The sequence below is a fragment of the Lepidothrix coronata genome, unplaced genomic scaffold (assembly GCF_001604755.1).
Source record: "Lepidothrix coronata isolate B3197 unplaced genomic scaffold, Lepidothrix_coronata-1.0 Scaffold197, whole genome shotgun sequence".
Lineage (NCBI taxonomy): Eukaryota > Metazoa > Chordata > Aves > Passeriformes > Pipridae > Lepidothrix > Lepidothrix coronata.
In genome coordinates, this window is record NW_016690377.1 from 1,453,877 (window position 1) to 1,466,018 (window position 12,142).

The 12,142-nt window shown below is 54.7% G+C and overlaps 1 protein-coding gene across 1 annotated transcript; it reads left to right on the forward strand.

Moving 5' to 3' along the window:
* The first annotated feature begins 86 nt into the window (after positions 1 to 86).
* On the forward strand, positions 87 to 9,151 carry ATP6V1B2 (ATPase H+ transporting V1 subunit B2). The gene is made up of 14 exons (XM_017831937.1): positions 87 to 195; positions 2,158 to 2,213; positions 2,857 to 2,955; positions 3,540 to 3,633; positions 3,725 to 3,802; positions 4,281 to 4,420; positions 4,543 to 4,644; positions 5,151 to 5,248; positions 5,425 to 5,548; positions 6,157 to 6,307; positions 6,573 to 6,655; positions 6,745 to 6,849; positions 7,412 to 7,541; positions 7,635 to 9,151. Exons 1-14 carry the CDS (start codon positions 87 to 89, stop codon positions 7,775 to 7,777), a joined length of 1,512 nt encoding a protein of 503 aa, XP_017687426.1. The 3' UTR covers positions 7,778 to 9,151.
* Positions 9,152 to 12,142: the final 2,991 nt, after the last annotated feature.

Consider the following 12,142-nt stretch of genomic DNA (forward strand, 5'->3'; position numbering starts at 1 on the left):
GGTGGGCGTGTCCCCCCGCGGTGGGCGTGGTCCTCCCCGCGCTATAACGCGCCTGCGCAGTCGCGGCGCTGCGGTCGCGGTCCAAGATGGCGGCGGTGCGGGCGCTGCGCGGGGCCGTGAACGGCGCCGGGCCCGGCGGGCCCCGCGAGCAGGCGGCGGCCCTCACCCGAGACTTCCTGTCCCAGCCGCGCCTCAGTGAGTGCGGGGGCACCGGGACAACGCGGGGGGGCGCGGGGGAGGGGGATCGGCCCCGCTCGGCGGCCGCGCACAGCCCGGGCCGCAGCCCCGCGCCCCTCGGGCGGCTGCCCGCGGCAGGACCGCCTGGGCCCGGGCCCTGCAGAGCGGTCTGGGGGTTCCCTGAGCTTTCCCTGCAGCGTTCGAGGGCGGCGGGCCGGGGTCCGGCTGCAGTGGGGCTGTTAATTGGTATTAATTAATCACTGTGTCCTGCCTCAAAGCGGGCTCCCGGCGAACACGGGCCGCTCCCGGGCCTTCCTGGGAACCCGGCGTTGGCAGCAGGAACGGGAAGTGGCTGTGGATGGTGCGGGTGCGGCGGGGGCTGCTCCTTCAACGCTGAGTTGAGAAATCTGGTGAAAAAAGGGAAATGCGGGAACTTTGTAAAAATCCCCTCGTTGCAGGGCTGTGGGAAGGGGTGTTTTTCCTGGCAGTGACTCCACCTGTGACCTGAATGGCACCAGGACCTGCAGGGGTTGCCCAGGAGCTCCTGGAAAAGTCACTCAGGTTGAGAAGCCAATCTTTGCAATTCCAGCCTCTCCCAAGGCTTTGGAGCCTTCTGTTAAGGTTGGAGCCAAGGTGACTCCATGTTCTATCCAGGTTTCTCCGTTCTGGCTTTGACCTGAACTGACGTCAAGCAGGGTATGGAAAATATTTCCAGTTGCTTTTGGTTCATCGTGGAACTGGTTGATCAGAATGGAAAGGGGAATTTGGAGCTGCTTTCCTGGGGGATTGGTGCTGAGCGATCCTGCTGGATGCCAGGGAAGTGTTTTCCCGTGGACAGAGCAGGGGGTGGGAGCCCTGTGGGTGGATTGAGGAAGGAGAGCTCATGAGGCAGTCATGGGATGAAAAGCTCCGCTCAGGGTCATGTTTTCCATGCCTTGTGGCCTGCAAACCCTGAGAGTGTGAGCAGAGCCCTCGTGGATGGTGTCTGGGTGATCCCTCCCTGCTCAGGTGGCACGACCAGCTCAGCTGCTGCTTCTCATTAAGGGACACGTGTTTTGTCTCAGGGTGTTCAGGAGGATTTTAGGAGCAAAACTAAGGAACTGGAGTTCAGTCCCTGGCCCAGCTCCCGCCCTGAGCTCCCCTCAGTTTGATTGTTGCCAGTTAAGATATCACATTGCAACATTCAGGGTGTTTATTGCAGTGTAAACAGCACCTTGTTGATGGTGCACACACGGCCTGGGGAGCTGCCAGGCTGGAGAGGCCCTGGATGCTTCCCTGCAGCTGGTGGAATCTGTGATCTGGTGTCCCCCCCCGTGGCTCCAGTGGCTCGTTCCCCTCTCCCAGGAGCAGTGGGGAACTGTCCCACTTGTGGTCACTGCACCTCGTGACCCTCAGAGGGCTCTGACTCAATAGTTCTTCTTTCTGTGGGTCAAGTGGTGCTGGGCTCCAGCTGCAGCCTGGGGGGTGTATATCCCTGGATCCTGCTGTGTGCCCATCCCTGGATCCTTGGGGTGCATCCCTGGAGCAGGGCTTGCTGCCTTTTCACAGCTTTCCCCTGGGCTCTGCAAAATCATGGAATATCCTCAGCTGGAATCATAAAATCATGGAATGCTTTGGGCTGGAAGGGACCTCAAAGCCCATCCAGTCCCACCCCCTGCCATGGCCAGGGACACCTTCCACTATCCCAGGTTGCTCCAGGCTCATTTTATCCCTGGATGTAGATTTGTAGTGAATTTTTATGACGGACAAAAGCCCAGCAGGATTTTAGGGTCACCTCGGGGGGCCTTTGCAGGAAGCAGCAGGAAATGCTGGACACACAATTCCGTACCTGATCCTTCTGGGAGAGTTCATTTTAAACACAGAAATGGAGCCCCACGACTGCAAACCTGAGCCTGGTGATAAGCATGGAACTGGGAAAACCTGATCTAGGATGTTTCTAAGGAAGCACCACCTGACTTGTGGCTTGTTTTTTTTTTCCAGCCTATAAAACTGTCTCTGGTGTGAACGGGCCCCTGGTTATCCTGGATCAAGTCAAGGTAAAAACTTGGATCTTAACGAAGCTTTTTTTTTAAGGGAGAATTTACAAGCAGAGCTGGGGCAGGTTAAATGCAGACTGGTGGGAAATTCTGGCATCCTAAGAGCAATTTTAATCCCTTTCTGGCTGCCGAGAACGTGGCTCTGAGGCTGGGGAGGGGTGTCCGTGCCCTTGAGGCTGCTGGGGAAAGAGAGGAAACAGTGTTTCAGTTTTACCAAAACCCCCAGAATGTTGTTTTAAACTTTAATGCTGAAATCCACCTGTTTGCTTTGTTCCTGACCTTTCTGTTTCCAAATAAGTGCTCTGTGAAAGGAAACTCTGAACCCTTCTGGCTTGTTTTCAAGAAGGCAAACAACTGCTGCAGGTTTTTCTCCTGTCAGATGCTGCCCTGTGGCTTTCTGTCGCTGTTTCAGGGCTACCTGGGTGTTCAGAACTGATTCTGCCACTCTGCAAACACTGTATATTCATGTAAAAATTGCTTTAGCCCCAAAGATTTCATGTGCTTGGAACGAGTTTTGTTCTGGTGATGAAATTATTCTTAAAAATTGAGTAGTTTCTAGGCTTAAGCTTGCTTAAAACTGGCAGCTTTTGTTTCCTGACTGTGGGATTTTGATGTTTTCCACCCTCTGTTTGCTCCCCCTCAGTTCCCCAGGTATGCAGAGATCGTCCACCTGACTCTTCCCGATGGCACAAGGAGGAGCGGGCAGGTCCTGGAAGTCAGTGGCTCCAAAGCTGTGGTTCAGGTACCAACAGGAGTGTCTCTTGTTGCATGTTTTATTAGTATTTTATTAATCAGGGTGCGTCTGAGCCGAATCAAATCTGTCCTGAGGTTTGTTCTCTTGGCACTGGAAATGAAAAAGAAATAAATCACCTACTTATTCCAAGTGCCAGTGGGGCGAATAACTTGAAAAGACTGCAAACTGGAGCACAGGGACATTTTTATTTGCATCCCCCACGGATTTCTTTGCTGCTGGATTAAAGGAATCCACTGTAAGTTACAGTATTAGATTCAGGATCAGCCGCTCCACTGTGGCTGCTGTCTTTCTTCTAAAGAGCTGTGTCTTGTTAATATTCTTCTTATCTGAAGAACTTTACCCTGTTGGCAGAGGGAAGCACCTGAGATCAAAGGAGTGGCTCCAACTTTGCTGATGTAATTCATGAATTTTGTTAAAAGTGGGGGGTTTTTGATGTTTTGTGGCAGCAGAGCTGCTCTTGCAGCCCTTTGCAGAGCAGGGGCTCCTCTGTGAGGCAGCACTCAGGTGTTACTCTGTGAAGCACAACACCCTTTTCCTGTGTTTTTATTTACCTTTTTCTGCCATATTTGCAGGTATTTGAAGGCACTTCAGGGATTGATGCCAAGAAAACCTCCTGTGAGTTCACCGGGGACATCCTGCGGACCCCGGTCTCGGAGGACATGCTTGGTGAGGGCACAGTGCTTTGAGGGGTGGGCAGATCTACCCCATGGCAACTTATTGTCACAGTCATTTACATTTTTATTGCTGTTTCTTACAGGCAGAGTGTTCAATGGATCAGGAAAACCTATAGACAGAGGCCCCATTGTCTTGGCTGAAGATTTCCTGGACATTATGGGTATGTTCTATGCTCTTAATTAGTTTCTGGTGGGGAGTTAAGAGACAAATTTAGTGTGTCTGTTTTCTGAATGTTACAGTAGATTTGGGTTAGAACACAGGATCTAACTTAGGAGGAGCTTAATCTTATCTTTAATTACGTGTGGCATCAAACTCAAATCAAGTTGCACAAGTGCAGGAGGACGAGGTAGCAGAAAAGAGCAGTTTTCTGCAGTGCTTGGAGGCTGTTCTTTATTATTTGTAGACTTAATTGTACAGGCTCCAGAGGTGATTAACTGGTAACTGGCAGGGTTTTCTGTAAATCACTTTTATCAGTGACATGACCACAGAATTCCAGAGCCTTGGCATCTCCTCAGGTGTGACCAGGTGCATGTAAAGATTTGTTGGCCTCACAGTGGGGTTGGTACCTCTTGAGCAGTTGTTTAATAAAGCTTCAAACACATATAGGGAATAACATATTCTCTTAAAAACCACAACAGGTCAGCCCATCAACCCCCAGTGTCGTATCTACCCAGAAGAAATGATCCAGACTGGGATTTCAGCTATAGATGGCATGAACAGTATTGCCAGGGGCCAGAAAATCCCCATCTTCTCAGCTGCTGGGCTGCCCCACAATGAGGTGAGCACTCAGAGCCTCTCTGAACTGTTTGCTTGTGTTTCACTGGGGTTAAAAGTCAATGAAATGAAGTTCTGGGCTGTGCAGCAGCATCAGGTATGAAGACTGAAATGTTTTCTCCCCAGATTGCAGCTCAGATCTGTCGCCAGGCTGGCTTGGTGAAGAAATCCAAAGATGTGATGGACTACAGTGAGGAGAACTTTGCCATCGTGTTTGCTGCTATGGGGGTGAGTCCATGGAGCTGGAGGGAGCAATAACTGGGAATTCTGAGAGCAGCTGAAGTACTGTAAGAAGGTTTTATGTGTATGCAACTAGAGGCTGAATGGCTGAAAATCCCAAAGGGCAGAAGTGCTGAACCCTGTTTGGCCCTGGCACAGGTTGCCCAGAGAAGCTGTGGCTGCCCCATCCCTGGAGGCGTCCAAGGCCAGGTTGGAGCAACCTGGGCTAGTGGAAGGTGTCCCTGCCCATGGCAGGGGGTGGGACTGGATGGGCTTTGAGGTCCCTTCCAACCCAAACCATTCCACGACTCCAACAAAGTGTGTCTGATCAGGATAAAGTGTCTTGAACTTGATCTCCAGCCTGGAATTCTAGAGGTTACTCACTCTGGGAATGTAGAGGAGCCTCCATGGTGGAGAGCCTTGTTATGGATGATTAACGAGGTGCTCAGACCTTAATGTGATGCAGAATGTCCTAAGCTGGAGTGTGGAAGTGATGCCTCCCTGCTGTGGTTTAGGTGAACATGGAGACCGCTCGGTTCTTCAAATCCGACTTCGAGGAGAACGGCTCCATGGACAACGTGTGCCTGTTCCTCAACTTGGCCAACGACCCAACGTGAGTAGTTACAACCCTGCTGGCTGGGAAAAGGCTGGCAAGACCAAACCCCACGGGGAGCTGAGGCCGTGCTGGTGCTCCAGTGGGTGCAGCAGCAGCAGATTTTGAGCTGTTTGCAGCTCCCAAACCGTCCCTTGCCATCCCTAAATCCCGGCTCACGCCGCGTTGTGCCGCAGCATCGAGCGCATCATCACCCCCCGGCTGGCCCTGACAACTGCAGAGTTCTTGGCTTACCAGTGTGAGAAGCACGTGCTGGTCATCCTGACAGACATGAGCTCCTATGCTGAGGCCCTGCGGGAGGTACGTGGCCATTAAGGTGTTAATTACCCCGTTCGTTAATGAGCTGGGTGTTGGCAGCCAGGGTTTGTGGTGGAAAGTGAGAATCCAAACTTCTGCTGGGGCTGCTGCAGTTTATATTCACTGCAGTGCTCTTAAATAGCCAGGGAGGCTTTGGGTGAGTGCTGGTGTTCAGGGGGATGTCAGAGCTAAATTTAACGGACTGGTGGCAATTCCATGACTGGAGGTGTCCAAGGCCAGGCTGGATGGAGCTCTGAGCAGCCTGGTCCAGTGGAAGGTGTCCCTGCCCATGGGAGGTGTCCCTGCCCATGGGAGGTGTCCCTGCCCATGGGAGATGTCCCTGCCCGTGGCAGGGGGTGGAACTGGGTGATCTTTAAGGTCCCTTCCAACCCAACCCAGTCCATGATTCCATGAATTAGCAGTTTGATACCATCATTTTGGTTTTGCCTTGGCATCTTATCAAAAGGGTCGTGGTGACTCAGAGGGGTTTGTGTGGCTGCATTTCGCAGGATGGGGGTACTTCAAGTGACTAGTGCAGCGAAATCTGGGGAGACAGCAGCTCCAGAGGGGGTGACCTGACTTCCTGGGAGTGTTTCTGTGGTGTTCCCCAGGTGTCAGCAGCCCGGGAGGAGGTTCCTGGGCGCCGGGGCTTCCCGGGGTACATGTACACGGACCTGGCCACCATCTACGAGCGCGCGGGGCGCGTGGAGGGCAGGAACGGCTCCATCACCCAGATCCCCATCCTCACCATGCCCAACGACGGTGAGTGAGCTGCTCTGGGCAGGGCTCCTTCAGGGCAACAGGCTGGCCTTCAGCTTCCCTCTGGAACACTGCAGCTTTTGGCTGCTTTCTCTGTAGTGCTAATAAATGCTTTGCCCCAGTCCAAGAGCACCTAGGGATAAATGGAGGGAATCAGTGATGGCTTTGTACTTTAGAAGTCACCTAACAGCAAAAAGCTGCTGCATCAGTGCTAAAATGGATATAAGAGGGCTGAAAACTGTTAAACCATTTTTTTTTCCCCCCATAGATATTACTCATCCTATCCCTGACCTGACTGGGTACATCACTGAGGGACAGATCTACGTGGACAGGCAGCTGCATAACAGACAGGTGTGTGCTGCAACACTTAGGGTGTATTTAAGATTACTCTGTGGGTTTTTTTAAGTATTCCTGTTAATTCCTGGATGTTTCTCCCCCAGATTTACCCACCCATCAACGTTCTGCCCTCCTTGTCTCGACTGATGAAGTCAGCTATTGGGGAGGGGATGACCAGGAAGGATCATGCTGATGTGTCCAACCAGCTGGTGGGTGAAAACCTCCCTGGGACAGCAGAGCCATGTTCCAAATCCACCTTTGGCTGCCCGGCCTGTAAAGAACATGCCAAGCAGTTGTGATCCACAACATCCCTGAGGCTGCTTTAAGGCACTGACTGGGTGTTTAGGGAGACCCTTGGAGTTGGAACAGAAATTATGTGGATGATGGGCCATGAAGATGATGAGAGGGATGGAAGCTCTGCTGGGAGGGAAGGCTGGGGGTGTTCACTTGGAGAAGAGAAGGCTCCAGTGCCTGAAGGGGCTCCAGGAGAGCTGGAGAGGGACTTGAGACAAGGGATGGAGGGACAGGACAAGGGAGAATGGCTTCACACTGCCAGAGGGCAGGGTTAGATGGGATATTGGGAAGGAATTCCTCCCTGTGAGGTTGGGGAGGGGCTGGGATGGAATCCCCAGAGAAGCTGTGGCTGCCCCATCCCTGGAAGCGTCTGAGGCCAGGTTGGAGCAGGCTGGGCTGGTGGGAGGTGTCCCTGCCCATGGCAGGGGTGGGACTGGTGATGTTCAGCCCCCTTTGGATCCCTCCCTGTCCCCCCAGTACGCCTGCTACGCCATCGGGAAGGACGTGCAGGCCATGAAGGCCGTGGTCGGGGAGGAAGCTCTCACCTCCGACGACCTGCTGTACCTGGAGTTCCTGCAGAAGTTCGAGAAGAACTTCATTGCTCAGGGTGAGTGAGGTGTCCCAGCACATCCCAATGGGGTGTCAGCACCTCAGGGCTCCTTCCCCTGCCCCCTCATCCCCCGGGTGGCTGTTCCTGCAGGTCCCTACGAGAACCGCACGGTGTACGAGACCCTGGACATCGGCTGGCAGCTCCTGCGCATCTTCCCCAAGGAGATGCTCAAGAGGATCCCCCAGACAACGCTGGCCGAGTTCTACCCCCGGGATTCCACTGCAAAGCACTAACCCTGCTCCCCCTGCCCCTGCTCTGTGAGGTGCTGGTTTGGTTTCTGTCCCCATGTGTTGGTGTTTACTCGTCGCCCTTTTAGGATTCAAAGCCAGGAGTAGGTGACACCCGTGCCAGTGTTCCCATGTCCACCGAGACCAGCTTTTAAAATATCCCTTCTCCAGGAGAACACTTAGGCCAGCTCTTACAAATGTGCAATAGCCACCTCCAGGTTTGGTTTTCTTCCTGAGCTGAACCTTTTGTGGGCGTTTCAGGGGAGTTGTCTGAGGATCACCAGAAACTGCAAATCTCTGCTTGCACACTGTGGTTTAGGGCAGCATGAAAGAGCAAACATGACTTGCATGACAACATTCCTGTCTGGAAAAATGCAAGTTTTGAGCCATGGTTTAAGGTTCTGAAAGGTTTGTGTGAACTGAGGACACGAGGAGGCAAATGCTGGGGGCTTTTCCACCAGCAAAGGGTCTTTCAGAGGACACAGGCCAGTGAGTTGCTACCTGGAAGTAGCATAATTACTGAATTAAAGGTTTTAAATTGAAGTTTGCAGACTAAGTTTCCTACTTAACCCTTTTTTCTTTGAATTCTGGAAATGCCAGGGACACAAACCAGCAGCTCAAGTGATTCTGAGCTCAGAAGTGTCACCACAACTGCTGGTAATTCAAGGCTTTGTGCTGCTGCTGAAGGGGATTCTGAGGGGTGAGAAAACCCACCTTAAACCTGACACAGGTGGGAGCTCAGCTTTTACAGAATGTCCTGCACTAAATGATGCAACAGGAGGAGAAAAACACCCAAACCAAACCGGTTTTAGTGTCAGAAAGGATATTTTGAATCCTGCTCTGGGTGTGCTGGGCCCGTGCTGTGTCTGAAGCTGTTGTGGTTTGCACTCCAGGCCCGGATTTGACTGGCCCTGAGCTCAGCATTCCCAAACACTGCAATCTTGGCCAGGCAATTCCGGGCTGTTCTTTTTCCAGCGGGTTCAGACGAGGCTCCAGGCCCTGCTGCTGGCAGACTTCCACGCTTTTTTCCCAGGCTTCACACAAGTCTGAGCTCTGGTCTGGCTCACCAAGGCATGTTGCACCTCTCTGAACGCCTTCAGTGCCTGTCTGGGGAGGTGTGAACAGGCCTGGGCTGCCAGAGTGTGCTAATTCCAGCTCCCTGACGTCTCCATGTGCAGCTCTCCCCAGTTCTGTGTTCTCTGTGGCTGCAGCAGCGACTCTATTCCGGTGCATTCCACCCAAAGCTGTGTCAAGTCTCTCTTTTTTTTTTCTTTTTTTTTTTTTCTCGAGGTCGGGGTGGGAGGTTGGAAGTGTTGGCATGAAAATACTTTAATGTAGAGAATATCTAAATAAATTAAATATGGAAGGTGTTGAAGACAATGGAAGGCTCCTGTGTTTCTGTGGTGGTTCAGCAGGGGCTGGGATGTCCCCTGGGAACGGGAATGGAGCCTCTTCAGTGGGCAGGGAGGGCCCTGAGCCACCCCCACGTTATTCCCTGAGCTGATTCCCTGCGGAGGAGGAGGATCTGACCTTCAGCCTCAGCCCCCAGTGCTGTGTGGAGTTGGGGGGTGGTGCAGTCAGGGGGAAAGGCTTTGCAGGAATGTGCAGGGAATGTGATCCCCCTGTTCCCACATCCCTCTCCAGGGGTGGTTTGTGCTTGAGGAGGCTTGGAAACATTAAACTCCTGGACAATGAGTTCTGGGCCTTAAGTTTGCTTTGGGGTTTGGGTGTGGTCAGCACTGGGGGGGTTGGTCAGGCCTTCCCTGCAGCCAGGCTGCTTAAATTCCAGTGCCAGCCCCTCTGAATTCCCAGAATGGTTTGGGTGGGAAGGAACCTTAAAGATCATCTCGTTTCACTCCCCTACCACGGGCAGGGACACCTTCCACTAGACCAGGGACTGGCTGGGACAAGTGTTTTTGGCTTTTCTACCCATTTTCCCCTTCAGTGACAGTCTCTGTCTCGAGGGAGAGCCTGTGCTTAGGGGTGGGAATAACCCAGGAGCTCAGGGACAGGTTCTGAAAACTGAGCCAGGGGAGAAATTCCACAGTCCAGTGAATTCCTGAGTCCCTCAGCAGGTGACAGAGCTTGGGGACAAAGGTTGAACAAACATTCCCAAGGGTGTGTGAGCAGGAAGGTGCCTCTCCTGGGATGCCTGCAGGGTTCTGTATGGATAACAGGGCTCCTGGAATGTGTGTGTCACAGAGCAAAGGCAATTCTGCAAGGACAGGAATATCCACGGCAGTTAAACTGCACTGGTGGGAGTGAAGGGGAAGGAATAAAACATTGCAGCTCCTCAGCTCTGGAGGCTCAAAGAGAGCAGGAACCTCCTGGCTGGAGAAAACAGCACCACAGAGTTATCCAGGTGGGAAAAGCCCTCCGAGGCCACAGAGTCCCCCCTGTGCCCCATCCCCACCTCGTCCCCCAGCCCAGAGCACTGAGTGCCACGGCCAGGCCTTCCCTGGGCACCTCCAGGGCTGGGGACTCCAAACCTGCCTGGGCAGTTCCAATGTTTAACCAACCCTTTCCAGGGAGAAATTCCTCTTGATGTCCAACTTGACCCTCCCTTGGCACAGCCTGAGGTGTTCCCTCTCCTCCTGTCCCTTGTTCCCTGGCAGCTCCCCCCTCCTGTCAGGGGGTTGCAGAGCCAGAAGGTCCCTCCTGAGCCTCCTTTTCTCCAGGCTGAGCCCCCCCAGCTCCCTCAGCTGCTCCTGCTGCTCCAGCCCCTTCCCAGGACATCAGCCTGTGCTCTCAGCAGCTTCCCAGGTGAGGACAAGCCCCTGTCCCAGGCAGGGAACAGCCCGAGCCTGGCACGGGAATGACAAAAGCACCTTTGTCTCCCCCCAGCCAGAGGTCCCACAGCAGGTCTGGGGGCCCGAGCACAGCGATTTTAGCCCCGAGGTGGGAGCAGGGCCCCTCGGGGGGGAGCACAGGGCTCTGGGGGCAGGTCAAGGGCTGCCCCCTCTGCGTGGCACCAGCCCTGGCAGCGCCTGGAGAGCTCCAGACACGGCTCCGAGCCGGGTGCCAAAGGAACAGCCCGACTCTTCCCGGCAGGAGCCAGCAGGTACCAGGCTCGGGGCGAGGGGGGGGGACGGACGTGCTGCTCTCCCAGCTGCTGTCTCGCTGCATTTTACGCGCTGTTTGCTATTTTTATTCCCTCCTTTTTTTTTTTTTTATATTTATTCCATAATGACTAATGAGGGGCTGCCCGGGGGGCTTCTCCCCCCCTCTCCAGCGGGTGTCAGGCGGTCCCCGCAGGAGCACACGCCAGCTGTCAGCCCGTGGAGGAGCGGAGGGAGGGGGCGAACCCCGGGCAGGGCCCCCCCCCTGCCCCCGGGGGTCGGTCGGGGTGGCAGATGCAGGGCCGGGGAACAGGCTGGTGGGCAGAGCTGCCCGCGGGTTATTTGCACATCAAAAGCAGCTTCGCCTCCGAGCACGAGGTGCCGGGGTTTAATTGCTCTTTCAAAGCCAACCCCGGGCTTGGCGCTGCGGAGATTTTAGGTCTGACTCTGCCATCCCCCCCCTTTCCCCCCCCCCGCAAAGCCAGACACTGGTGCGGTGGCACCGGGGCGTTTAAAGAAGATGCAAATCAGCTTTTCTCCGTCTTGAGGCTGATTTGCATCCGCTGATTAGTCCAACAATTCACACTCCTTCTGTGCGAGGGCGGTTGGGCTCGGGCAGCTGGAGCTGAGCTCACCCAGAGCGGGGGGACCCCAGAGACGGGGGGAGATGCCCGAGCTGGGCTGGTTCTCCTGTTTGCCCCCTCAGGTGCTTCCTCAGCACGGTCCGGTGCCATCCACCTGGCTGTCCCGAGGGCACGGCTTTACCCCGGGATTACCGGGGCTTGCAGCTCCTTCCTTGGCCGTGTCCCCTCCTGGCCGTGAAGCAGCGGGGTCACAGCAGGGACCAGCCTGCCCTGGCCACGTCTGTGCTCCAATTCCCAGCCTTCCTTGCGCTCTCCCAGCATCCCGACACGGACCGACAGCCCTGAAGGACCCGCTGGTGCCCACTGTGCCTGGGGCAGAGGATGCTCCGAGCCCGACCTTGGGGAGGGCACAGCTCGTCCTCAGCAGCAGCTTCAGGAGGGGCTGGTGGAAAAGGGGAGAAGCAGCCCAGGGTTCCCAGGCTGGCTTCCCTGGGCATTCCTAAGAATTCCTTGGGGTGTATGTGCCCTCAGGGACGCTGCCCTTGCTCCTGGAGCTGCCCTTGCTCCCTCTGACGCTGCTCAGCTCAGCCGAGTCTCTGCTGCTCTGCAGCACCCGCAGTTTGTGAGCTCCGCGGGGCAGGGATGTCTCCTGGGAGTTATTCCAGGGATAACTGGCACCTCAGGGGTCTCCTCCTCGCTGCTGCCTTGACCTGGATTATATGGACCAG